This window comes from Lontra canadensis, unplaced genomic scaffold (genome assembly GCF_010015895.1).
Source record: "Lontra canadensis isolate GAN:19392208 unplaced genomic scaffold, GSC_riverotter_1.0 scaffold6, whole genome shotgun sequence".
Taxonomy (NCBI): Eukaryota; Metazoa; Chordata; class Mammalia; order Carnivora; family Mustelidae; genus Lontra; species Lontra canadensis.
The window spans coordinates 29,357,433-29,382,388 of NW_022631000.1; the positions used below are offsets into that span (position 1 = coordinate 29,357,433).

At 35.7% G+C, this 24,956-nt stretch overlaps 1 protein-coding gene across 6 annotated transcripts in view; it reads left to right on the forward strand.

Moving 5' to 3' along the window:
* The window catches only part of EIF2A (eukaryotic translation initiation factor 2A), a 33,906-nt gene that overhangs the window by 2,394 nt on the left and 6,556 nt on the right, over positions 1-24,956 (forward strand). Inside the window, exons 1-11 of one of the 6 annotated variants that reach the window (XM_032852485.1) lie at positions 8,192-8,261; positions 9,923-9,998; positions 10,100-10,174; positions 13,206-13,324; positions 14,757-14,856; positions 15,217-15,299; positions 16,674-16,747; positions 16,885-17,029; positions 17,205-17,321; positions 19,787-20,358; positions 23,715-23,828. In XM_032852485.1, coding sequence (XP_032708376.1) covers positions 9,997-9,998; positions 10,100-10,174; positions 13,206-13,324; positions 14,757-14,856; positions 15,217-15,299; positions 16,674-16,747; positions 16,885-17,029; positions 17,205-17,321; positions 19,787-20,358; positions 23,715-23,828 — 1,401 coding nt within the window. In that variant the 5' untranslated portion in view covers positions 8,192-8,261; positions 9,923-9,996. Of the gene's footprint in view, positions 1-8,191; positions 8,262-9,922; positions 9,999-10,099; positions 10,175-13,205; positions 13,325-14,756; positions 14,857-15,216; positions 15,300-16,673; positions 16,748-16,884; positions 17,030-17,204; positions 17,322-19,786; positions 20,359-23,714; positions 23,829-24,956 lie in introns of those variants that run through there. The other 5 variants (XM_032852483.1, XM_032852488.1, XM_032852486.1 and 2 more) reach the window with 5 other exon arrangements.

The window sequence follows — 24,956 nt, forward strand, 5'->3', positions numbered from 1 at the left end:
AAATGATAAAAAGCCAAAGCACACCTGTGTGGCTCAATCTGTTGGGCATCCGACTGGATTTCAGTTCAGGTCATGCTCTCGTGGTCATGAGATAAAGCCACTCTTGAGTTGGGCTCTGCGCTCTGTGGGGGATCTGCTTGGGATTTTTTCCATTTCTCTCTCCCTCTGCCCCTCCTCCTGTTTGCATGTGTGCACTCTCTAAATAAATAAATAAATGTTTAAAACAAAATTCATTCTCAGGCTAATGCTCTCCATGTTTACATTCAACCAGCTCAGCAGCCCCAAAGGAAAGCATGTTTTTTGCCAATCTCAATGCTGTCTGTTTGGCTTGGCTTGGCTGGATCTTGCTTATCTTTGAATCGTTCAGTTGTTAATCGAATTACCAGAAACAAAGTATATTCTCACGCTTGGACAGTTTTCCCTGGAAAATTAGAGTCTTCTAGAAGGTGGATTCTGGATGCCAGGCATGTAAAACAGTGGTCCTTATGTGAAACCCATATTTCTAATCAGCTTGCCTGGTTGAGGCCACTGACTTAATTTATTCAAAATGGAGTCATTGTCCTACATTGATAGGTACTGCAGTGGATGTAAGGATTGGAAAAAGTATCCCATTATGATAATGATCACCATATCCCTGGCATAGAACCCTTGTTCGTTGAAACCTAGTAGTTTTCTCATATTAATTCAGGCCTAGAGCAATAAATGGTATATGAGTATCCAGAAAGGCTACTAATTTTTAAAAAGATTATTTAAATACAATATTTAGTATTCTTGATTTTAAACAGTTTTTCTGTGTGAAACTCTGGCATTTATTTGTTGCTTTACTGAAAAGAGCTGTTCACGTTCTAGGTTTTTCTTTCCTTTTTTTTTTTTTTTTTTTAAAGATTTTATTTATTTGTCAGAGAGAGAGAGGGAGAGAGAATGAGCACAGGCAGACAGAATGGCAGGCAGAGGCAGAGGGAGAAGCAGGCTCCCCGCCAAGCAAGGAGCCCGATGTGGGACTTGATCCCAAGATGCTGGGATCATGACCTGAGCCGAAGGCAGCTGCTTAACCAACTGAGCCACCCAGGCGTCCCTAGGTTTTTCTTTCTAATAGAGCATGTTTCCAGATCCCCTTTGATTACAGGGGAAGATCATTAAAAACAGATCATAGCAACTCTCAGTACACTATATTAAACTATCTCTACAGTCTATTCAATGTTTTGCATTCAGTCATTTCTAATTAAAATGAATTTCTTGGGGCACCTGGGTGGCTCAGTGGATTAAGCCTCTTCCTTCGGCTCAGGTCATGATCTCAGGGTCCTGGGATCGAGTCCAGCGTCAGGCTCTCTGCTCAGTGGGGAGCCTGCTTCTCCTCGCTCTCTGACTACTTGTGATCTCTCTCTCTCTCTGTCATAAATAAATAAAAATCTTTAAAAAATAAAAAATAAAAATAAATAAAATGAATTCCTCATTAAAAGTCATGTAGAAAAATTGTTTTCATTACTGAAAAGATTTGAATTCTTATTTATATTTTTGCTTTTGTTAACTTGTAATACAATTTATGTTCTGTTATGAATCTGATTTTATGTCTTCTAATACACTGTGCATATCCATTTATTCTTGTATAAGTTACTGAAACTGATTAAATCCAGTAAAGTATCTTAGTGGTTCCAAAATGTCTTACAGCACTCTATGTTATTTTATTTAAGCATTTTAGTTATGCTTGTTGTTGTTATTATATTATTTAAGCATTTTAGTTATGCTTCTGTGTAAGGAGGTGTGAAATAAAATATTTGCTTTAAATAGTGATTGTAGGGGCACCTGGGTGGCTCAGTGGGTTAAAGCCTCTACCTTTGGCTCAGGTCACGATCCCGGGGTCCTGGGATCGAGCTCTGCATCGGGCTTTCTGCTTGGTGGGGAGCCTGCTTCCCTCCCCTCCCCATTTGCCTCTCTGCCTACTTGTGATCTCTGTCAAATAAAAAAAAGAAAAGAAAAAATTTGTGATTATATGTATGAACAAGACTGTAGTGACCCAATATGACTTTTATGATGAATTCAGTTGATAATTAGTCCCCCTAAAATAGACATATCTGTTATAAAAATATAACCACCAGTATCACCAGTTTTAAAATAGCTCTAGTTTGTACTTTTTTCTCATGGACTTTGTTTTTATCTTAGTACAAAAATCTTGATCTATTCAATTTTTAATTTTATTTATTATTTTCTTTTTTTTAAAGAATTTATTTATTTGACAGAAATCACAAGTAGGCAGAGAGGCAGGCAGAGAGAGGTGGGGGAAGCAGGCTCCCCACTGAGCAGAGAGCCCGATGCTGGACTCGATCCCAGGACCCTGAGATCATGACCTGAGCTGAAGGCAGAGGCTTTAACCCACTGAGCCACCCAGGCGCCCCCAATTTTTTATTTTAATGAAACACTTTTATTTGGTATTCTCAAGCAAATCCATTCTTGAGAAATGTTGAATAACTTTTTTCCAGGGGTATCTGGATGGCTCATTTGGTTAAGCATCTCCTTCCGCTCAGGTCATGATTTCAAGGTCCTGGGATGAAGCCTCACGTTGGGCTCCCTGCTCAGCGGGCGGTCTCCTTTTCCCTCTCACTCTCCCTCTGTGTGTCTCTCGAACAAACAAAATCTTAAAAAAAAAAAAAGAAAAAGAAAAACTTTTTCCAGACTTTTGATTGGCTTAATTTCTTGCCATATTTTGAAAAAGTATTATAAAAAATGATGGTCTTTTATAAAGCCTTATATTTTGGTATAATTTAAGACTTATAAAAAGTCACAAAAACAATAAAGGCAGTTCCTAGTGTACCCTTCACCTAGCTTTCTCCAGTGATAATATATAACCATAGTACATTATTAAAACTAGGAAATTGGTGCTTGTACAGGAATATTTACTAAACTATAATCCTTATTTGGATTTCACCAGTTTGTGTGTATATATTGGTACTAAGAAATTTTATCACATATGTAGATTCATGTAACCACCACTGTCATAATATAGAACTGCTCCATCATTGCAAAGAAGATGCTACCCTTGGGGATCCTGGATGTCTCATCCATTTGAGCATCCGACTCTTGATTTTGGCTCAGATTATGATCGCAGAGTGGTGAGGTCAAGTCCCATGTTAGGCTCTGCCCTGGGTGTGGAGCCTACATAAGATTGTCTCTCTGCGCAACCCCTACCCCTTACCCCTCACTGTACGCGCTCTCTCTCTAAAAAAAGAAGAAAAAGATGCTATCCTTTTATAGTCATACTCTTCTTTCCACTCTAACCATGGGCAGCCACTGATCTATCCTCAGTGATTTTGTCATTCCAAGAATGTTATATAAATGGAATCAGAACATACAACTTTTTGGATTTTTGTTTTAAAACTCTTTATTTAGAATGTGAACATGTGCATGTTGAAAAGAAGGTGATCAATTTCACTCAAGATTTTGCTTCTCCAGAAACATACTAAAACCAGGAACTGAAAACCACATGAGACTGAATGCTTCTTGAGTGGCACTCAAGAGTGACACTTCTTGCACGGACTTTTCTGTCAAGTGTTGCCTTTTAAGATTTTGAGTTAACAATCTGTATGAAAGAGGGTGGGTTAAGTAGTTTTTATTTCTCACTGCTACTCTGTCTCAGTCCATTCAGGCTCCAGTAACAAAAATATCATAGAGTGGGTGGCTTAAACAACATTTATTTCCCATACATCTGTAGTCTGGGAAAGTCTACTTCAAGGTACTGGAAGATTTGATTGTTTGGTGAGAACCTGTTTACTGATTCAGAGAGCCATTGTCTGCTGTGTCCGCATAGGGCTAGGAGGGACTAGGAGGGGCGAGGGAGCTTCCGGAAATCTCTTGGTTTCAGGTATCTCTTTTAATCTATTTAATCTAATCTAATCCTATTCCTGGGGGCTCTGCTGTCGGAATCTAATCACCTCCCAGAGGCCTATCTCCAGATACCACCACATCAGGGATTAAGTTTCAACATTTGAATGATGTGGGTGGTAAATGGTATGTAGTAGGTGCTTTGGAGTTTTCCACCTGTCTTAGTTTGGTATGAAGATATGAAATATACAAAATATGTGTTAATCATTTATATCAGCAGTAAGGCTTCTGGTCAGCTGTAGGCTATTAGTAGTTAAATATTTGGGGGAGTCAGGTTATTCACGCATTTTGAGTTACACCGGATCCAGCACTCCTAACCCCTGTGTTGTTCAGGGGTCAACTGTATAATGTACAAAAACTTTGAATTTCACCCCAACTATAACATTGTGGTTGCTGATAACAGAAAAATGAACAAATATGGAGGACCAAGTCACTAGTTCCAAGTTCATGAGAACACAAGGGGCTGAGATGAGATCGATAAAGCTTGTTTTTTCTGTTTTGCCAGCCGCTTCAAGCGTTATGTTCTCAGGGTCAGCAGTTAAAACAGAACATGGTTTGATTGCATCATCTTGTGGCACATTTTCTCATTACACTGCAACTTCATTGGGACTTCACTGATGATATGCTGTTTTATTTTCCTAGGTCTATATGTAAATTCTGTAAGAGAGCCCTTAGTGTGTTAAACCACAATAGCAGCTTGTGGGAGGGACCTCATTAGGCCGACAATTGTATGTAGCCTATTATTAAAGTGTAATCTGGAAACTAATAAACTCCCTAGTTTGGTAAATTTACTTTTTATTAAACCCTGAGATAAGTGTTTGTTAAAGCTGTTATAGTATTAAGAAAAGAATGGCCTGGGAGCGCCTGGGTTGCTCAGTGGGTTAAAGAAAAGAATGGCCTATTCTAAATGCTAATGAGTTGTACCTTACGTTACAGCAAATGATTCGGTGATGAGAAATAGCACTGTTTTGCCTGTGTAGTAAAAGAATTTTGATGCTACCCTTGATCTTAGCCAAAAAACTGAGAAGCAGTTGAGAATTTTGATGCTAGAGAATTATAGTTCATAGTTTTAAAATCTCAGTGTTTCATTCAAGGCATAGTAATAGACTGAGCTCCTTTGAAATTATTGCCTTGAATGCAGTTATGGATTCATTTTTTTAAATCCCTCATGCCTAGCACACAGAGCTGTGAAGGGACCAGATCCTATAGAGCCTTGCCTTGTAAGCTGTGTAGTGTTACAAGTCTTGATACATGCAGAACACTTCTCTAGGCTTCATTCTATTCAAGGCCAAATGACCTGTAACAGTTTGACCATTCAGTCTAGTGCTTGCATGTGAGGAAACATGGTATGGACTTGTATACTTGTGGATATCTAACAAGCAACTAATGGTTTAGTTGTGTGTTTATTTATCTTGGTCCCTCCACTAGAGTGGAAGCTCCATAAGGGCATAGTTTTTTTTTGTTTGTTTGTTTTTTTGTCTTGTTCATCAGTGGTTCTTTTCCTTAATAAGTTCCTGACTTTAAATTACTTACTTTGGGACTATAAGTTATATTACTTTCAATATCTGAAAATTGAACTAGTTAATTCTCAGGTAGAAAATCAGTGTAATGATGGGGCTCCTGGGTGGCTCAGTTGGTTAAGTGTCTATCTTTGGATCAGGTCATGGTCCCAGGGTCCTGGGATCAAGCCCTGAATCAGGCTCCCTGCTCCATGGGGAGCTTGGTTCTCCCTCCCTTCTTCCCAGTGCTCTCTCTTGCCCTCTCTGTCTCTGTCAAATAAATAAATCTTTAAAGAAAAAAAAAGAAAATCAGTGCTATGAGAACTGTACCTTGAGAAGGAAAATGGAGCCAAGAGTGGCCCTGTTTACCAGTTGTGCTGCTTTCTCACTAAAAGGAAGAGTGGAAGATTTGTGAACAGCTGGCAGAAAAGGAAGCAGATAGAATTACAACCATGAACCTTAGTATAAGTTTTTCTTCTATTCAGTGCTTAACTGTTGCTGCTAGCAAGAATTTTAGCTGACAAAATAGTAACTCATCACCAGGTTCTGCCAGTCTTATCTCTTAAATATTGAACACACACTCACCATTTCCACTGCACCCCACCAGTTCCAAGTATCCATACTCTCCTGTGGGACCACTGCAGAACTGTCTTGAATAGTCTTATCCAGTCTTTCTTCCAGTTTATTCTCTATGCTGGACCAGATTGACCTTTTCAAAATGCAAAACTGGTTCTTGAAATTCACCTAGGGGCGCCTGGGTGGCTCAGTAGGTTAAGCCTCTGCCTTCGGCTCAGGTCATGATCTCGGGGTCCGGGGCTCGAGCCCTGCATTGGGCTCTCTGCACAGCGGGGTGCCTGCTTCCCCCTCTCTCTCTGCCTGCCTCTCTGCCTACTTGTGATCTCTCTCTCTGTTGAATAAATAAATAAAATCTTTAAAAAAAATTTTTACCTAAAGCCCTTTAGAAGTTTCCCACCTTAGGCCACAGACCAACGTTGCCTAACTTAGGCCACAAGAGATCGTGCTTGGTCTGAGCCCTGTTTTCTTCTCCAGCTCAGTTACTTCCATAAAGGCCTTTAGTTGCTTCTGATGCTCTATCATCTCTTTTGCCATTGAGTTTTTGCACTCGTTGCTGTTCTCTTTGCTTGTTAACTACTATCCATCCTCCAGAACTCAGCACACAAATCCTGTACTCCAGGACACTTTCCCTAACCTTCCATTTTTAGATCAAAACTCCCTGTTATTCACTGGATTAGCTCCATAAATCTTTACTTTATAGCACTAAGCACACTTACAGAATTCCATGTATTTGACTGATTATGTGATTAATGAGGTTAGCACAAGGCTGATTTTCCTCCCTGTTGTATCATCAGTACTCTACATAAGGTTTGGGAGGTAGTTTTTATTTTTGCTCAGGAAGCATTTTTCAAATGAACGGATCAATTTCTTTGATTCAGCTTTAGAAGCTTCTAAGTCAGCCATTTAAAAATATATAATTAAGGGATGCCTGGGTGGCTCAGTTGGTTAAGCGGCTGCCTTCGGCTCAGGTCATGATCCCAGCGTCCTGGCATCGAGTCCCACATTGGGCTCCTTGCTCAGCAGGGAGTCTGCTTCTCCCTCTGCCTCTGCCTGCCAATCTGTCTGCCTGTGCTCACTCTCTCTGACAAGTACATAAATAAAATCTTAAAAAAAAAAAAAAATATATATATATATATATATATATAAAAAATTAATCTGTGACACCTGGGTGGTTCAGTCGTTAAGCGTCTGCCTTCAGCTCAAGCCATGATTCCAGGGTTCTGGGTCCCCGCATCGGGCTCCCTGCTCAGTGAAGAGCCTGCTTCTCCCTCTCCCTCTGCCTGCTGCTCCCTCTTTTTATGCTCACTGTCTCTCTTTATAAAATAAATAAATAATCTTTAAAAAATATATATATATATATTCTGTCGACGTTTTTGCTTAATCTTGAATTCTGTTCTGACTTTAGTTTTTAGGATTTTACCATTATTGGAAACACAGTAAATGTGTTTCATCCCACTTGTTCTCTTAGTTTGAGAAATTGTAAATATATTAATAATACCTTACTTTTTTAAGAACTTTGAATATATTCTGTATTTTTACGTTTTTGTTTTGTTTTGTTTTGTTTTGTTTTTAATCACACAGCTACCCTGCTTTCTATATCCTCTTCCAGGTTGCAGACTGCCAGCTTTTTATTATATCCTTACATGGCAGAAAGAGAGCTAGCTAGCTTTCTGGAGCTCTTCTTAGAAGGGCACTAATCTGATTTATGAGGTCTCTACCTTCATGAATCGGGTTACTTCCAAAAGGCCCCAGTTCCAAATACTATCACATTGGGATAAGTGTTTCAACATGAGAATTTGTGGGGGGACATAAACATTCATTCCAGTGCAGTACCTATTGATTTCCCAGCAGTTGCAGGATTTCATGCAATAGGGTTAAGAAAAATGTACCTATTTATTTATTTATTTATTTATTGAAAAAGGTACCCTTTTAACATTCTATAGTTCTAGGAAATGTTTATTGATACTTTGATAGCTTTTTTTTTTTTTAAGATTTTATTTGAGAGAGTGAGAGCGCATGAGCAGGGGTTGGGGGAAAGGGAGGGAGAAGTAGGCTCCCCACTGAGCAGGGAGCCTGACTCAGACTATATCCCAGGACCCCAGTACCTGAACTGAAGGTAGATGCTTTGGTTGACTGAGCCACCCAGGTGCCCCTGAAAGCTTTTTGTTTTTTAAAATATTTGTGATTACTGAGTATTTATTAACAAACTGATGGTGGTTTTTTCCATTTTGTTTCTTTAGTCCGAGGATCAGAAGGACTGTACATGGTAAATGGACCACCACATTTTACAGAAAGCACTTTGTTTCCAAGGTATGGTTTATATTGTTGACCAAGGTTATGGGGAACTATATGACACATCCTAAATTATTTTTTTGCTGTTACATTCTGAACAAGAAAGAAAGAACAGATAAGCTGGTTTCTTGGGGTGTGTTATGTAATATCAACAGAAGATGGAAAGAATGCATAATCTTTATCGAGAAAAATGATCAATCTTTAGATGTGAAAATAATAATTCAGCATGTTTAAGAGAAAAAGTGTAGACATTAGTATATTTGAGTTCAAGCCTTTAGCTTCGAAGAATCTTATCTTGGGGGGATGAAGAAAAACTTGCAAATGTGATAACCAAGCCACCGGCTATACTCTTCACGAAGTCAGAGAATGGAAAAGGTATAGGAAAGGAAGGAAATAGAAAAAATATATATATAATTAGGTAGATACAGATATATTTTTTCCTAGAAAAAACAATGAATGGGTAAACGGAAAATTATAATAAAAATACTAAGTTTAAGTTGGTGGCATAACCATATGATGACATGCAAAATTCTGAAATGCATTCAGTTGTTTTCTTGGTAACAGAAAATTGATACTGCCATTTTAAATCCATTGTATGATATAAATAAATAAATATATAACATTAAAAATCATTAGAAACCAATTTTTTTTTAGCATAAGAATGAAAGGATAGACTTGCATATATCAATATGGACTCATTATTTTTTTCTTCCCAATGCTCAAAGTGTCCCATCTTAAGGTTAGTGTGACCCCCCCCTAAAGTTGATTCCTGTGACCTTAGTTGAGATTTTAGATGAGTGGCTCTCAAATTTGGCTGCACACTAGAATGACATGGGGAGCTTTTAAAAACCTGTATATCCAAGGACTGGGTATTAAATGAAATAAGTTGCAGCACAGGTGGAAGATGGAGGACTTCTTGTTCATAGTTGTTTATGTGAGAAGAGGACAAAAAATAATGTTTCAGTAACCTCAAGTTGAGTATAAGCTACCATTATTATGTGATTGCAGAAACACAGATACCATCTTCAGATGAATTAGTAATGTAAAGATAGTATCCAGTTTAAGGGCGATGTCCTGGTCAGTTCTCAGTGCTTGTTATTTAATAATTCAAATGGTTGTTAGCTGATGAAGTTCTGGTTTTATGTGACTACACATATGGACATTCTGCATGTGCCCACATACACATTTCTGTTTGTATGTTCCTTATTGCTGGGAGATGTACTCCTAGTAGCCATCTCCAGTTGAGAGATACAGTATGTAGAGTTTTGATCATTGGATAGAATATTGCCAAGAAGTCTGATTTCCTAAGTCTATTCTTATAGAGAATCTTGCATCCACAGTTCAACATGAAGATCCTCTTACTGTTGTTACACTTCTTGTCTCTGTACATCGGAAATTGATGGAAGATCTTTGTCCTTCAAATCCAGGGGTACTTATTGGTTACTTGAGGGTATTCTATCCATAGTTAGGTTGTTGTGCAGGCGATCTGGGGCATTCTTTACAAAGTCTCCATATTGAAATCCTTCAGCCCTCTTAAGATTAGGGCTGACAGCTGGTGACTTCCATGTTCACTTACATTTTTGAGTTTTCATACAAACTAGTTAATCACCCAAAAGGGCTCTCTTTTCTTCTTAAGATTGACCTGTTGATGTAACATCAGTTTCCACCTTACTTTACAGTGGTTGTTGGCACTGCATTTTAAGAGATAAGGCATTTGGTAGACTAAAGCATTTTGGAATTACTTCTTAAATTTATGTAAGTTCATAATCATTAAATTAGTAGTAAGATTGTAAATTTTTAATCATTTTTTTTCAAAATAATAATGCTTATTAAACTTTTTTTCTTGTCATTTTCAGGGAATCTGGGAAAAATTGCAAAGTCTATACTTTTAGTAAGGATGGCACCTTGTTTGCCTGGGGCAACGGAGAAAAGTTAGTGTTTCTTTATATAATATATTTTTATCAGTATAAAACATAAGTGGCATTATTTGAATAACAGTGTTTGGATGTCATTAGTAAATTCCTTCTTTTAATGTCATGATGTGGTTAGATATTATCTCCAGTGTAGCTCCCCTAGAACTCCAAAGTTCTTAACTTCTATTTATATGCCATGACTTGACTTACCATAGTTTCTTAGGATTAAAAAGTAATATATTAAAAGAGGCAGTTAATTTAATGCTGGAGAAGCTGAGTTGTTTTAAATATGTTCTATGTTATTGGTAAGGGTTTCTTCAGTTCTGCACTAACACTTAGAGAATAACTTCTTTGTTTGTTTGCCTTAGACTTAGATACTTATATCTATGCTTTTAAATTAATAACAACAGTTATTTCTTTGAGTTTTATTATATATAAAAGTATGTCATTTAAGTATTTTATAAATTATTCAAAAGTACATTAGTGTAGTTTCTGTTACATAAGATAATCAGATTACAAAATTAGTTTTGCAAAAAAGAAGTATTCTGATTAAATACTCATAATTTTACTAAGAAAATCACTCTCAATTTTTCCATAGTCACTACAACATTTCAGTTCAAAGAACCAGGAAAATGCCTAAGTATTTGTTGCTTGATTTAAAGTTATTTTGGTTGTTGTTTTTAACCAGATATAATACCTTAGGTTTTTTAAAAGGTAGAAAATATATTCATTAATATGAAAAGTACATTTTAAATGTTGTTTGTTACACAGTGATGATGGATTCTAAAGTCAGATTGGATTAAACACCTGATTTTTAAAAATTAATGCTAAAAAGATTGTGTTGAATTAGATGATTCACTTTGGATGACTATGAGTAGCTGGCAGAATTAGTTTTTGTAATTAAAAAGGTTAATAACCTTATTTTTTTAAGTTATTGAAGCCAACCAGTAAACTACTACTCATAAATTAGTAAGAATATAATAATATTGGGGGTGCCTGGGTGGGTCAGTCAGTTGAGCGTTCTGCTCTTGATTTTGGCTCAGGTCATGATCTCAGAGTTCTGGAATTGAGCCCCATGTTGGGGTCTGCATGTTAAACAGAGTCTGCTTGGTCCTCTCCCTCTGCTCCTCCCCCCACACCCAAACTCATTCTTTGTCTCTCTCAAATGAATGAATACAATCGTAAAAAAAAAAAAAAGAGTATGATCATATTGGGTCTTAACCACAATGTTAACAGACAAAGTCTTAATCTCAGTTTCAAAGAATGTACTCTCAAATTTTCTTATTTTTGGTGTGACCTATTGTCAGTATTTGAGTTTTATTTTATTTTGTTTCATTTTTAAGATTTTCTTATTTATTTGTCAGAGAGAGAGAGAGCACAAGCAGGGAGAGCAGCACGCGGAGGGAGAATCAGACTCCCAGCTGAGCAGGGAGCCAGATGCCGGACTCGATTCCAGGACCCTGGGATCATGACCTGAGCTGAAGGCAGACGTTTAACCGACTGAGCCACCAGGCATCCCTTATTTTTTAAGATGTATATTTTAAGGGTAATTTTGAAAAAAAATTAAAATCTATATTTTAGTTTATACTGTGAGTAATAAGCTAATAGAAATTTACTAATGAGACATAATATACTTCCTTTCATTGTCTGTTATCTTTTTGAGGTATCCCTTACTCTACTAGCTTAGAGTTGTTTGAGTAAGTCTGTTTTCACCTTCACAATTATTTATTTTATGTATTTCATATCCCCGATTGGCTTTCTGTTGTATTCAGCTCTCAAACCTTTTAATATGTGCCCATTTGTTGTGTCCATCTTTTTAATAGATACTTTCTATCCCTGGTTCTAGCATTTATTTCCTTCAATTTCTGCAACCACAACAACATATAATGTTTCTGGGGACAACAGAAACAGATGTAGTGTATTGATTGTGGTCTTTGCTGAGGCCATAGTTAATTAATCAGAAACTATAACTGATTTTTCCTTAAATATGTGGGTTTTTTTAGTGTAAATAAATACTCTGTTAAACTAAGAGTAACTATTAAAGGCTATCAACAATAACAAAAAACGAAAGTTTCATGTAATTCTAAAATATGTAATTTATAGTAACTTGTAAAGAATCCTGTGTATTTATGTGTGTGTGTGTTTAAACAGTATGCAGTAATTATTCATTCTTACCAGCTTCGCTTATCCTAAACCAGTGGTTCAAACTTGAGTAGAACAAAGTAACTTTAAGCAATTTTCTAAAGTAAGATGGAGTATCTTTTTTTTTTTTTTTTTTTTTTTTAACCTATAAGAGTACATAAGATAAGTCAAGCCAAACTGGTTTTAAAACTCGACTCTGGCATTTATCAATAGTATTATCTTGGACAAATCATTTATTTTTCTAAGCCTCGCTTTTACCATTTGTAAAATAGAGACAATGATACCTATCTTTTAAGTTTCTTGTGAGGATTAAATGAGAAAATGTATATAAAGTGGTTAGACCAGAACATGGTTCATAGAAAGCATCCAAAAAGTGGAATGGCTTTTATTATACAATTATTATGATTTTTATCATTATCATATCACGATAATTCTTAGTCTTATTTTTTGGAGATTACTTCTGAGATTTTAATAGACATCAAAAGTCTCCTTGATGATTTCACAGCCGCTACAACTTCCATTTAGTCAAATTAAAAAATATACTTTCAGTTTAGTACTTCTGTTTTCCCTTGGTTTGATACATGTCAGCTTATCTGTATCTCTATGTCCACTTAAAGGCCTATTTTCTTTTCAGCTAAAAATGGAATCATCTATTATATCCTTCTGCTAAGTCTGTGTTTCCCAACACCAACCTTATATAGGGGCATTTTGGTAAAATGTACACTTGGTTTTTGTTGTTGTTTTTAAGGTGTTCTTTAGATATTTTCTAGAATTAACTGAAAATTGATTTTTCTGAAAATGACCACTTTATAGCAGTCTGTATTTGAAAAGAGGCATGAATGTTTTGGATCTTGCTGGCTATTTTAAAACAGTATTTCATTGCTAAAGTACTTTCTTTTGAAACCAGAATAAATGTTATCAATGTCACTAACAAGGGACTGCTGCACTCCTTTGACCTCCCAAAGGCAGTTTGCCTTGAGTTCTCACCAAAAAACACTGTCCTGGCAACGTGGCAACCTTACACTAGTAAGTATTTTCCAATTGTAAAAATATTGACAGGACCAATTCAGTTCAGTGGGGGGAATAAAAGAGAGAAAGTTTAAAACCTTATATGAAAGTAATTAATCTTTAGATAGTAAATAGTGTTTGTGAGTATCTTCACTGAACAATGAATCTTATATGGCTGCAATATAATGTACTTTAAGTAATTTGAAGGTATAGTAAGTTAGTGAAAAGATCCATCATGAGATAGAGAAAAAGAAAAAGCTCAAGTGAATAACCACTGGTTGGAGAAGATCTTAAAAATTAAGGATAATAATGGCCCTTAAATGAAAAATATTTTAAATAATCATTGCCGGGCGGTGCCTGGGTGGCTCAGTGGGTTAAAGCTCTGCCTTCAGCTCAGGTCATGATCCCAGGGTCCTAGGATGGAGCCCCTCATTGGGCTCTCTGCTCAGCAGGGAGCCTGCTTCCCTTCCTCTCTCTTTGTCTGCCTCTCTGCCTATTTGTGATCTCTGTCAAATAAATAAATAAAATCTTTAAAAAAATATATCATTGCCAGTCAAGGGCGCCTGGATGGCTCAGTGGGGTTAATCCTCTGCCTTCGTCTTGGGTCATGGTCTCAGGGTCCTGGGATCGAGCCCCTGCATCGGGCTCTCTGCTCAGTGGGGAGCCTCCCCCCGCCCCCCCCGCCGCTGCCTGCCTCTCTGCCTACCTGTGATCTCTCAAATAAATAAATAAAATCTTTAAAAAAACAAATGAGTAAATAATTATTGTCACTCAAAGAGAAAGTAAATAGACGCAATAGGTAAGAAATGCGTATGGTGTGACAGAGTAGGAAATGTGCCATTTTTTAACACATTTAAAGATAAAATAATATGTTATATGAACATTTTATATGGCTGTGCTTCATAGATGAATAATAATTTAGAACTGGTATAGGGGCTTTTTAAACATGTTTTAATAACGTGGGCATATGTTAAGTTAAATATATAATAGCCCGTTGTTGGGTTATAAACCCTCTAGGTTTGTTCTTCCAAGAGGCATAGACTTGAATGAATCTTCATTTTCAAGTAAATAAAAAGGAAATTGAGGATCATGAGTAGTTAATGTAATTTTGTGTGTTTATGTGTGTGACTTACAGAAATAAGATTTCATAATATCAGAATTTAATCCACTTAACTGCAAACCATGTCAAACTTAATACAAGTCTTTTAAGTATTCTTAAAATCTGTAGTAATTAACTCATTTCAGAAATGCTAAACTTTTGCTCAAACAGCTGTCAAATTGTGGCTTTAGGAAGGGATGATTAAATCCATAATTAAAGCTAAAAGAGAAAGTTGATTCAAAGCAACTCTTTCACTTGATCTTTATAATCTTGTTCAAAGTTGTTCTTTGAAAGAATTCTTTTTACTAGCATTAGGAGACAATTACTGCAAAAAAAATGTTTTTATTTTAGCTTCTAAAGATGGCACAGCTGGGATACCCAACCTACAACTTTATGATGTGAAAACTGGTACATGTTTGAAGTCTTTCATCCAGAAAAAAATGCAAAATTGGTAAATAAATGCTTTAAAATACTAATTATTTACAAAATATTTTAAATGTATTCATTATATAATATTTTTTCTCAGGTACTAAAATAGAAAATAACTTGTCCGACTAAAATCTAGGTCTTGAGGGATTTTGTGTGGGAATGTAATTTTCCTCTGAAAAACTTGATCTTTCATTTGTTTAGATTTGAATGAAAGAGAATGGTGTCTTTCTAGTACAAATGCTAACTAAAGCTATTGGGATCTGACTTGACATATTTATCAGTAATTTTCCTTAAATAGTAAGCAATATCACTAACTTTAGCATGTTAACATGTGAGGTTACACCTGTCTAAATTTTGTTCATACTCTTTCTTTTCAACATAGGTGTCCATCTTGGTCAGAAGATGAAACTGTCTGCGCCCGAAATGTTAACAACGAAGTTCACTTCTTTGAGAACAACAATTTTAGTATGGATATATGCACTAAGTTTATTATTTACTCTAAGTGTATATAGTTTTATTGCCTTATATAGCATCATAGGGTTCTCCTAAATACTGTTAATATTTTAATAATCATTGTTACATTAATTCATTTGGATAACTTTTGTAAGTCTAAGTGCCAACTAAAATTCTACAACAAAGATTTTTCTATAATAAGCTTTTATTATCTAATAATTGCTATTAAATTAAAACACTTGCATACTCTTTCTGTGTTTAGTTGCTATCAAAGTTCTGTGATATGGATTTTTAAAATGTTTTGTTATGTAGAATTTGAAACATAAAAGTTGACACCTAGTCCCAATAACCTTCAGTGCATTGCCAGTCCTGCCTCATCCATACATCTCTCTACCTAACATCTATCTCTTTTACTCTGCTAAAGTAAATCCTAGACATAGCATCATTTTCCCTGTAAGTATCTCAGTATGTATCTTTGAGGATTAGGGCTCTTTAATTTTTTAAGACTTAGCTACAATACCATTATCACAGATTATAAAATATCTGGTCGGTATCCAAATTCTAATAATTGCAGATGTTATAATTTTTTTTAAACTTGGGCTCCAAATAAGGCTCCTCACATTGTAAATTGGTATATATATATCTTTAAGTTTCTTTTAAGCTATTAGTTCCCACTCCCATCTCCTCTGCCCCCCCGTTGAAATTTATTAGTAAAGAAACAAGGTTACTTGTCATATATTTTTCTCATGGTTAAATTTTGCTATTGTATCCTATCCTATAGTTTATCATATTCATTTGTCCCTTAAATAGCTACTTGGATCTAGAGCTGGTCAGCTTCAGATTCTTCTTTTTGGGGTGATGAGGGCAAATCTACCTCATAAGCGGTGCTCAATTCTTTTATCAAGAAGCTCATGACATCTTAATGGTCTTTAATTTTGTAGGATTAGCTGACATTAATGTTCAGTGCTTGGATCCATTATTTTATGAGTGGTTGCAAATTGTTGATGTTCCAAATCTCCCCACCTCCCCTGTCACTTATAAGCTATATTACTTTTATAAAGAGAAATTCCCCCATCTACTACTTGGTTACCTAGTGGGACCATTTATATAAGAAAGAACACTGTTTTCTTAAAGTCATCAGTGGGAGTTAGATGTGCAGTCCCATTACTCACCAAGGTCACCCAGCTAGTAAGTGACTGGGTAGGAATTCAAATCTAGGTCTGTGTTGTTCCCACTCCACATTTTTTCCACCGTACGCCTTACCTACATGAGACTGTAATGAATAGTATCAATGTGTAGTTAAATTAATCTTTTATAATGCATTCAGAATTGATCGTGTTCCTATTAGCGTCTCTCGTCCATCTAACACTTTCTGCTTTTTTTCAGACACAATTGCAAATAAATTGCATTTGCAAAAAATTAATGATTTTGTGTTATCGCCTGGACCCCAACCATACAAGGTAATTTCTTTGTTTTTGTTCATGTGGAATGTAACTAGATTAAACCTTTTCCTGGTTCTTAGTGACTGTAAAAACATGTCCATCTTAGTTTATATGCCTGAAAAAACTAAGTAATGATTTATATGTGTGTATTTCAGGTGGCTGTCTATGTTCCGGGAAGTAAGGGTGCACCTTCATTTGTTAGATTGTATCAGTACCCTAATTTTGATGGACCTCATGCAGCTTTAGCTAATAAAAGTTTCTTTAAAGCTGATAAAGTTACAATGCTATGGAATAAAAAAGGTATGATAATTATATTTCATTTATCAAATATTGACATATTCCTGTATGTTTAGAAAAAAAGAATAGCGATGCTTATTTAATGAAAATGTGCTCTGTTACATTTTTTGGAATTTTTTCCTTATCAATATTAGGTTAATTTGTGTTTTAAATCTAACTGAAGTTTTTACTATTATAGCTACTGCTGTGTTAGTAATAGCTAGTACAGATGTTGACAAGACAGGAGCGTCCTACTATGGGGAACAAACACTGCACTACATTGCAGCGAATGGAGAAAGTGCTGTTGTGCAATTGCGTGAGTATTCATTTGTCTTCTTGTGATAAGACAACAGAAAGAGCATTATGCCATAAAGAGGATCTAATGCAAATTCTTGATCACATGACAAAACTCAAATATTTTAATAACCTTTAAAGTAAAATTTCTCTTAATTAACAAACCTAAAATCATCCCCAAACATAGATTATTTTGACAAAATCCAGTTTATTTAGTTCTGGGGAATTTATCGAGTGAGGTAATTTCATTGTAGTACTCTCTAGGGACTTATTATGACAGTAAGTTGGTCTAGTGAGTTTAGCATTGTCTTCAGAACTGAGGAATGTTACCATTTCATCTTTTGTTTTGATGAGCTAAATTACTGAGAATATTACAGTTCTAAAATTCTGGCAACTCCTTGACTTTTCATTTTGAATTGAACATGTAAAAGTAAGGTACTTCCTTATAAAAAACTTGCTTATTAAAAAAAAACTTTGTATTCCCTCTGAAGTCATCAAGGATTCTACTATAATTTAATATTGTGGAAGACCTAGTCAGTGTAACTGATCAAAAGAATAAATATACAGTTTTGAAAGAAAACAGAATCATATCTGTGCATGTACATGAAGTCACAGTATAAACAGCCACTTGAAAAACATAATGAAAGGAAAGATCCCATAGAAACTAACAAAAGGCAAGAAATACATAGGACTAATGGAAAGAAAACTTCAAAACTTCTAAGAGGCAAAATGTGACCTTTATTAAGAAGAGTTTCATAGGGGCACCTGGGTGGCTCAGTAGCATCAAGCTCCCCACTCAGCCAGGAGCCTGCTTCTCCCTCTCCCGCTCCCTCTGCTTGTGCTTGCTCTCTCTGTCAAATAAATAAATAAAATCTTAAAAAAAAAAAATAGAAGTGTTTATGAAGATGTCATTTCTTTCCAAATTAACCTAAAAATTAAAAAGCCAGGGTTTGTTGCCATTTCTCTCCAAATTAACCTAAAAATTAAAAAGCCAAGGTTTGTTGTCTTTTTTTTTTTTTTAACTAGATAAACTGGTTCTAAAGTTGATTTTTTTCTCTTTTTTTCTAATCTTTTTTCTTTAATTTATTTGAGAGAGAGAGTGAGTGAGCATGAGCAGGTGGAGAGGCAGAGGGAGAAGGACAAGCAAATACCCAGCTAAGCAGGGAACCCAAGACAGGGCTCATTCACAGGACCTTGAGATCATGATCTGAGCTAAAGTTTCATGCTTAATTGATCTGCCACTAAGGCACCCCAACCTTCTCTTCTAATCTTGAAAGTGAAAAAAGATTTTCTAACATAGCAGAAGAATAAGGGAAAGCAAATATATAAAATACAGATTTCTACATGGGAGGAAGAAAAGCCCATAAATTAAGCAAGACAAAAAAAAATTGGGGAAAAATTTTTAGACAGACAAGGGATGAATATGAGAAAGGTGAATTTTGTTATTCTATCAAATCAGTAAAAGAACAATAATTGGAGAGAAAAATAAGCATGGGACAGTAAAAAACAGTCCACAGAAACAAACGAAATTATGTATAAATATATTAAAAGGTGCTTAGTTTATAATAAAAGAAATAGAAAGGTTTTTCTCTCAGTAGCTTGGCAAAGATTAAAGTATGAAACTACACAACGTGAGGGAGACTGAGGGGAAAATTTGTACACTCAAGAACTGCTCAAAAAAAAACCAAAAAACTGCTCATGGGGCACTTGGGTGGCTCACTCAGAAAAGCTTGTGACTCTTGATCTTGGGTTGAGAGTTCAAACCCCACACTGGGATTAGAGATTGCAAAAAAAAAAAAAAAGTTAATAATCTTTAAAAGAAAAATGCTTTCAATAGTGTAAAATGGTACAGCTTCTCTGAGGGGCATTTTGGCTTTATCAAGTAAATGTACATACCTTTGAGCAGCCAGGTTCACTCCTGCAGATGTGTTTGTATACACTCACAGTTGAGAGTATACAGGAATACACTACCACTGGAAGACTGAGGCAGATCTTAATGTGCTCATATGGAAAAATCTCTAAGATAGAGTACTAAATTAAACAGCAAAGAACTTCAGTGCGAGTGTATATGTGTGTTCAAGAGAGATACTTAATTTCAACAAAAATATTTTGAAAGCATATACAAAGAACATAATAGAGGGTTGCCTTTGTGTGGAGGGAATTATTTTGTGGCATATCATTTTATATAATTTGTATTTTTATTACTATGTCCCTATATTACTTCTTCTAATGAAAACTAGCTTATTAGGACTAATAATATATATTTCTATGAGCCTATATTGCCAAAATGTTTAAAAGAAATTAAGATAAAGCATTAATTGCCATAGTATATCATATAATACTTTAATTGTAACATATCTTGAAATTTTTGGATTTTTTTTTTACTGTTTGACATATTTATGAGTATTATACAGTTATAACTTGGCTAATAAATATTGTATTCATGTAATGATTTATTGCTAATTTGGGTCTTATATTTTTTTCTAGCAAAAAATGGCCCCATTTATGATGTTGTTTGGAATTCTAGTTCTACTGAGTTTTGTGCTGTTTATGGTTTTATGCCTGCCAAAGCAACAATTTTCAACTTGAAATGTGATCCTGTGTTTGACTTTGGAACTGGTCCCCGTAATGCTGCCTACTATAGCCCACATGGACATATATTAGTACTGGCTGGATTTGGAAATCTGAGGGGACAAATGGAAGTATGGGATGTTAAAAACTACAAACTTATTTCTAAACCAGTGGCCTCTGATTCTACCTATTTTGCTTGGTGCCCTGATGGTGAGCATATCTTAACAGCCACGTGTGCTCCCAGGTTACGTGTTAATAATGGGTACAAGATTTGGCATTATACTGGCTCTGTCTTGCACAAGTATGATGTCCCGTCAGATGGAGAATTATGGCAGGTTTCTTGGCAGCCATTTTTAGATGGAATATTTCCAGTAAAAGCAATAACTTACCAAGCAGTTCCAAGTGATGTACCCAGTGAAGAACCTAAAGTTGCAACAGCTTACAGACCCCCAGCTTTAAGAAATAAGCCAGTCACCAATTCCAAACTGGTAAGCAACGTTTTACTACTTTGGTGGGAAAAGATTTTTCAGTGTGTGGAGTTCTGGAGACCTTTTTCTCATGCATTTTCTTGCGTTACTTAGTACCTGATTAGAATATAAACCCTAGAGTGGAAATCATGGAGGACCTACTGCTGAAGATCATGAACAGCTAGCACTGTCAAGTTGACAAAGTAGTCAATTGAAAGCAGTTCACGTTTTACGTATGTGGGAAAGAGAAGGGAGTATAACATACTGGCTTTATAGAGATCATGGGCTCAAATTCAGATGCCTATCAGGCGAGGCTGGTAATGTAAGGCTTTGGTGACTGGGGGAGAATGGTGCAAGGGAGAGACCATGCCCTCTTTAAAGGCCACCACAACTACACAGTAGCAGCTGATTGTTTCCATTGGAGATTTGGGCACAGTTTGCCAAAAGGTCTGATTTTTCAAGACAAAACAAGTCTGGATGGTTACATAAAATTTCTCAATTTTTAAAACACTGTTGGTCAAACAAAACATATTTGTTTTCCTTAGGCTGTTCGTTCCCATTTATATCATAAATTTAGGACCAGAGCATTGGTCAGGTTCTGATATGCTTTAAAATGTTAGCATCTCAGAGCTCAGGGGAAGCATTTACTAATGACCTGAGTCTCTGGGATGATGTTAAGGAATAAAGTTTTCTGCAAGAATGAACAATAATATTATTAGTATTATAGTGGTGACCATACCATCGGTGTAAGTTGGAACCAAGTAAACAGGGCTATATAGTCACTTAACTATGAGGCAGTTAGGGAAGTAGATACTTTTTCAGAGGATAAATTCTCCTATGCCTCCCCCATGCCACTCCTAACCCTCTCAAAAACAAAAGAATAGCCATCCTCCACAAAACCTAGCAGTAGTCTGTAACTTCTTGACTTCATTGAAGTGTCCTGTTGAAACATTCTTGTTGTATTATTTACTAAAAACATATAAAAATATATGAACAAATTAAGCCCCATTTATGATACTTGGCATTTAGAATAAAAAAAGAGAGGTACAGTAGTCTTTGGATTTGTCTTATTCTCTGTATTAAAATGTTCCTTGCCTAAGATAAAAACAGAAACAACCTCAACATATCCTGGCTTCTAAATATCTGTAAGGTTGCACAAGAGGAATAAATTCTAAGTCAATATGTATTTTTATTCTCTGATTCATAAAACTAATTTGTTTTGATAGGGAGAGGAAGAGAAAGATAAACTTTGAAAATAGTGATAAAACTTTGTAAGAACTTCTAAAAAAACAGCATTGTTGTAACACTTAAGATTTCCACTAAATTTTTGGTTTTGTATGTGACATGGTGATTATGTGATCCTATCAAATCATTTTAGTTGAAGGAATTACATGCCCAGTGAGAAATTTTTGTTTGTATCAAATTCTAGAAATGAGCTAAGTGGCAAAAAAAAAAAAAATCAAATTAATAGAAACAAAGACATTTTTGTAAATAACTTCACAAGGGAGGAGGGTTAGATAGCAAAAGGGACAAAAAAGAGATGGGATTTTCTCTCAAGAAAAAACTTCCTAGCTTTTTTTATAAATAGAAATTCACAAATGAATTCTACTTAAGTATTTCTTGGCTTTCCAAAAAACCTTCCCTTTTATAGTGTACTCATTAGGACAGTCTGGTAATAATTGACATAAATGAAAAAACAAATTTTATTAACACGGATGAAGTTATGGTGGGCACAGTACTATGGCCAGAAAAACTCATGATCCGTAGTAGCCATGTGGATTTTCTGTGTCTGAAATGAAAGTCTGTCAGTGACTACATAGTGTTCATGGTGTAGAAGAGCCTTATTACTTGTCCTTCCTTACATCATTTTTAATTGCTTTGTCATTTTTTTTTTTTTTTGACGGTCTCATGACTAGAAGCTTCTCACCCAAAGCAAGGTACTGTAGGAGAGCCCACTGTGGAAAGAATTTTGATGTATAAAACACATGTTCAGCAAATACTGCTATGTCTTAACTAATATTATATTCAGTGTGGATAACAAAGAAGTGAAAGAGACTTGCCATCAAATTGTCTGTTCTACAAATACTAGTTACTTCAGGTAGAGCATGTATACACCGAGAACTTTGATGACCTGAAATAGTTGATGCAGCTAAGATAAAGTCACAGTATGGTTTCTCATTTCTTCCTTCTGTACCTTCAGTGTTTGAGCCCTGCCCATCTCCTTATAGCACTTACAAGTACCACAGGGGTCTGAAATCTAGTACTTAGGAAACTTCATGGAGATTTGGTTCTTTACATGTGCTGAGTATGATAAGAGTCTAAGAGACAGTTAACACTGAGATAACAGCACTTTGGAGGGAAATCAATAAGTAAACGTGAGCCTGATAAGCTGTGGTGCGACCACGCATGCTCCGTGTGGCCTCAGGCAACTGTGGAGATGACTTAAACCTGTGTATATATATTTTTTATTGAAATATAACTGACATGTAGAATGATAAGATATCTAAGTGTACATCATGGTGATTTGATATATGTATATATTGTGAGATATAGTTAATTAATGAATCTATCACCTCATTATTATTTATTTATTATGGTGAGAACATTTGAGTTCTCAGCAAATTTCAGCAATTTCAGTTATATGATACAGTGTTGTTAACCATAGTCACCATGTTCTATGCTAGCTCCTCCTTGATCCTATCCTTAAGTGATCCTTTCTGTTGTGGAATATAGTTGATGGATGGTTATATAAGTATCTCCTGATGGAAATGATTTTCTCTTTTTATTATTATAGTCTGACCAGTTATTTAGTTTTTTGTGAGCTTTGTCATTATGTTAATCCTGGATTTACAAATATAGTTACCACTTGCTGTTTGGTTTTTTTTTCCTTCTGATCTGTTTTAGTTTTTAATTTGCTTTTATTTTTTAATCTTCTAATCTCTGATTTTGCATGTAAAGACCTAGCAAGTAATCTTTGTGTAAAGAAAGCAAATGAGGTAACTGGGTTTCAGTTGGCAGTAGTCAGATCCAAAAAGAGCCTGGAAGAAGCTGTTGTTAGTATCTGATTTGCTATGAAGCATGTGTCAGTAGTAGTACTAAGAAAAGTTCCATTGTTTTAACAAAACTATACTGTGTTTTGCCAGCACTTGTATAACTGAAAGACATCATATATCCACTAATAATAAGATCCTCATTAAATCCATCCTGATAGTTGGAATGTGCCTACTACTGAGTTTTAAAATATCCTTTGCCAGTGATCTTAAAATAAATTTAATAAAATACATTTATCCCACAGTAACAAAATTGTATACTTTGTGATACATGTTTTTAAAAACATGGATTCCATTTCACAGTTGTTTATTTTACATTTTCCACAGCATGAGGAGGAACCACCTCAGAATATGAAACCACAAGCAGGAAATGATAAGCCATTATCAAAAACAGCCCTTAAAAATCAAAGGAAGCATGAGGCTAAGAAAGCTGCAAAACAGGTATTTGGGACACTAATCTTTTTGAAACAAAATAAAACCAGTTAAATTAGCTTAATTTAAGCCTCAAAGTTTAAAGATTGTAGTCCTAAAGACTTGACTATTGTGGGTTTTTTGGTGTGTGTGTGTGTGTGTGTTTTTTCTTTTAAGATTTATTTATTTGAAAGCGAGCATGTGTACATGCACATGAGCAGGGACAGGGGCAGAGGAAAAGGGAGAGAGAGAATCCTCAAGCAGACTCCCCTGCTGAGCATGGAGCTGGACAGTGCGGAGCTTGATCCCAGGACCCTGAGATCATGATCAGAGCCCAGTTCAGAAGCCGGCCACTTAGCCAACTGAACCATCCAGGCACCCTAAGACTTGACTATTGTGTTATAAAATGTAGTTGAAGTTAGACTTAAATAGCCAGAATGTCTTTCTTTTGTATTTGCCTATGATTTTCTGGGTAGTTCTGTTTATATAATGAGGCAGTGAGGAAATTGGATCAGGTCTTAAAACCTGAAACCTTAATGGGATTATGTAGTATGTTACTTGTTATAGACCCTTCTGTTGGAGTGTGAAGTGGTATGGTTTGCTCTCTGAAAGCATGTGTTTGTTAAGAGAGATCAGAAATTACATGACCATAAAGCCATTTTGTTACTCAGTATTACATTACTGTAGGAAATTGTTCAACTGGGAGTCTAAACAACAGAAGTACCCAAAACAATGGAATTGTTCTAAAATAATTTTTATGTGGTTTTATTTTATTTTTTAAGATTTTTATTTATTTATTTGACAGAGAGAGACACAGTGAGAGAGGGAACACAAGTGGGGGAGTGGGAGTGGGAGAAGCAGGCTCCCTACCGAGCAGAGAGCCCGATGTGGGGCTCCATCCCAAAACCCTGAGATCATGACCTGAGCTGAAGGCAGATGCTTAATGACTGAACCACCCAGGCACCCCTTTTCTATGTGATTTTATAGTTTAAAAAAAACCACACCAGTGCAATAATTGATAAATGATGATTGTATATGGCTTGCGATGATATTGCTGTCAGCCAGGCTAGGAGTATCTGGTTAGTGAAGTCATCATGATCACATTTTTAAGATTCAGATAATGCAGTCTTGCTGGTAATGCTGGAATTTTGACATATC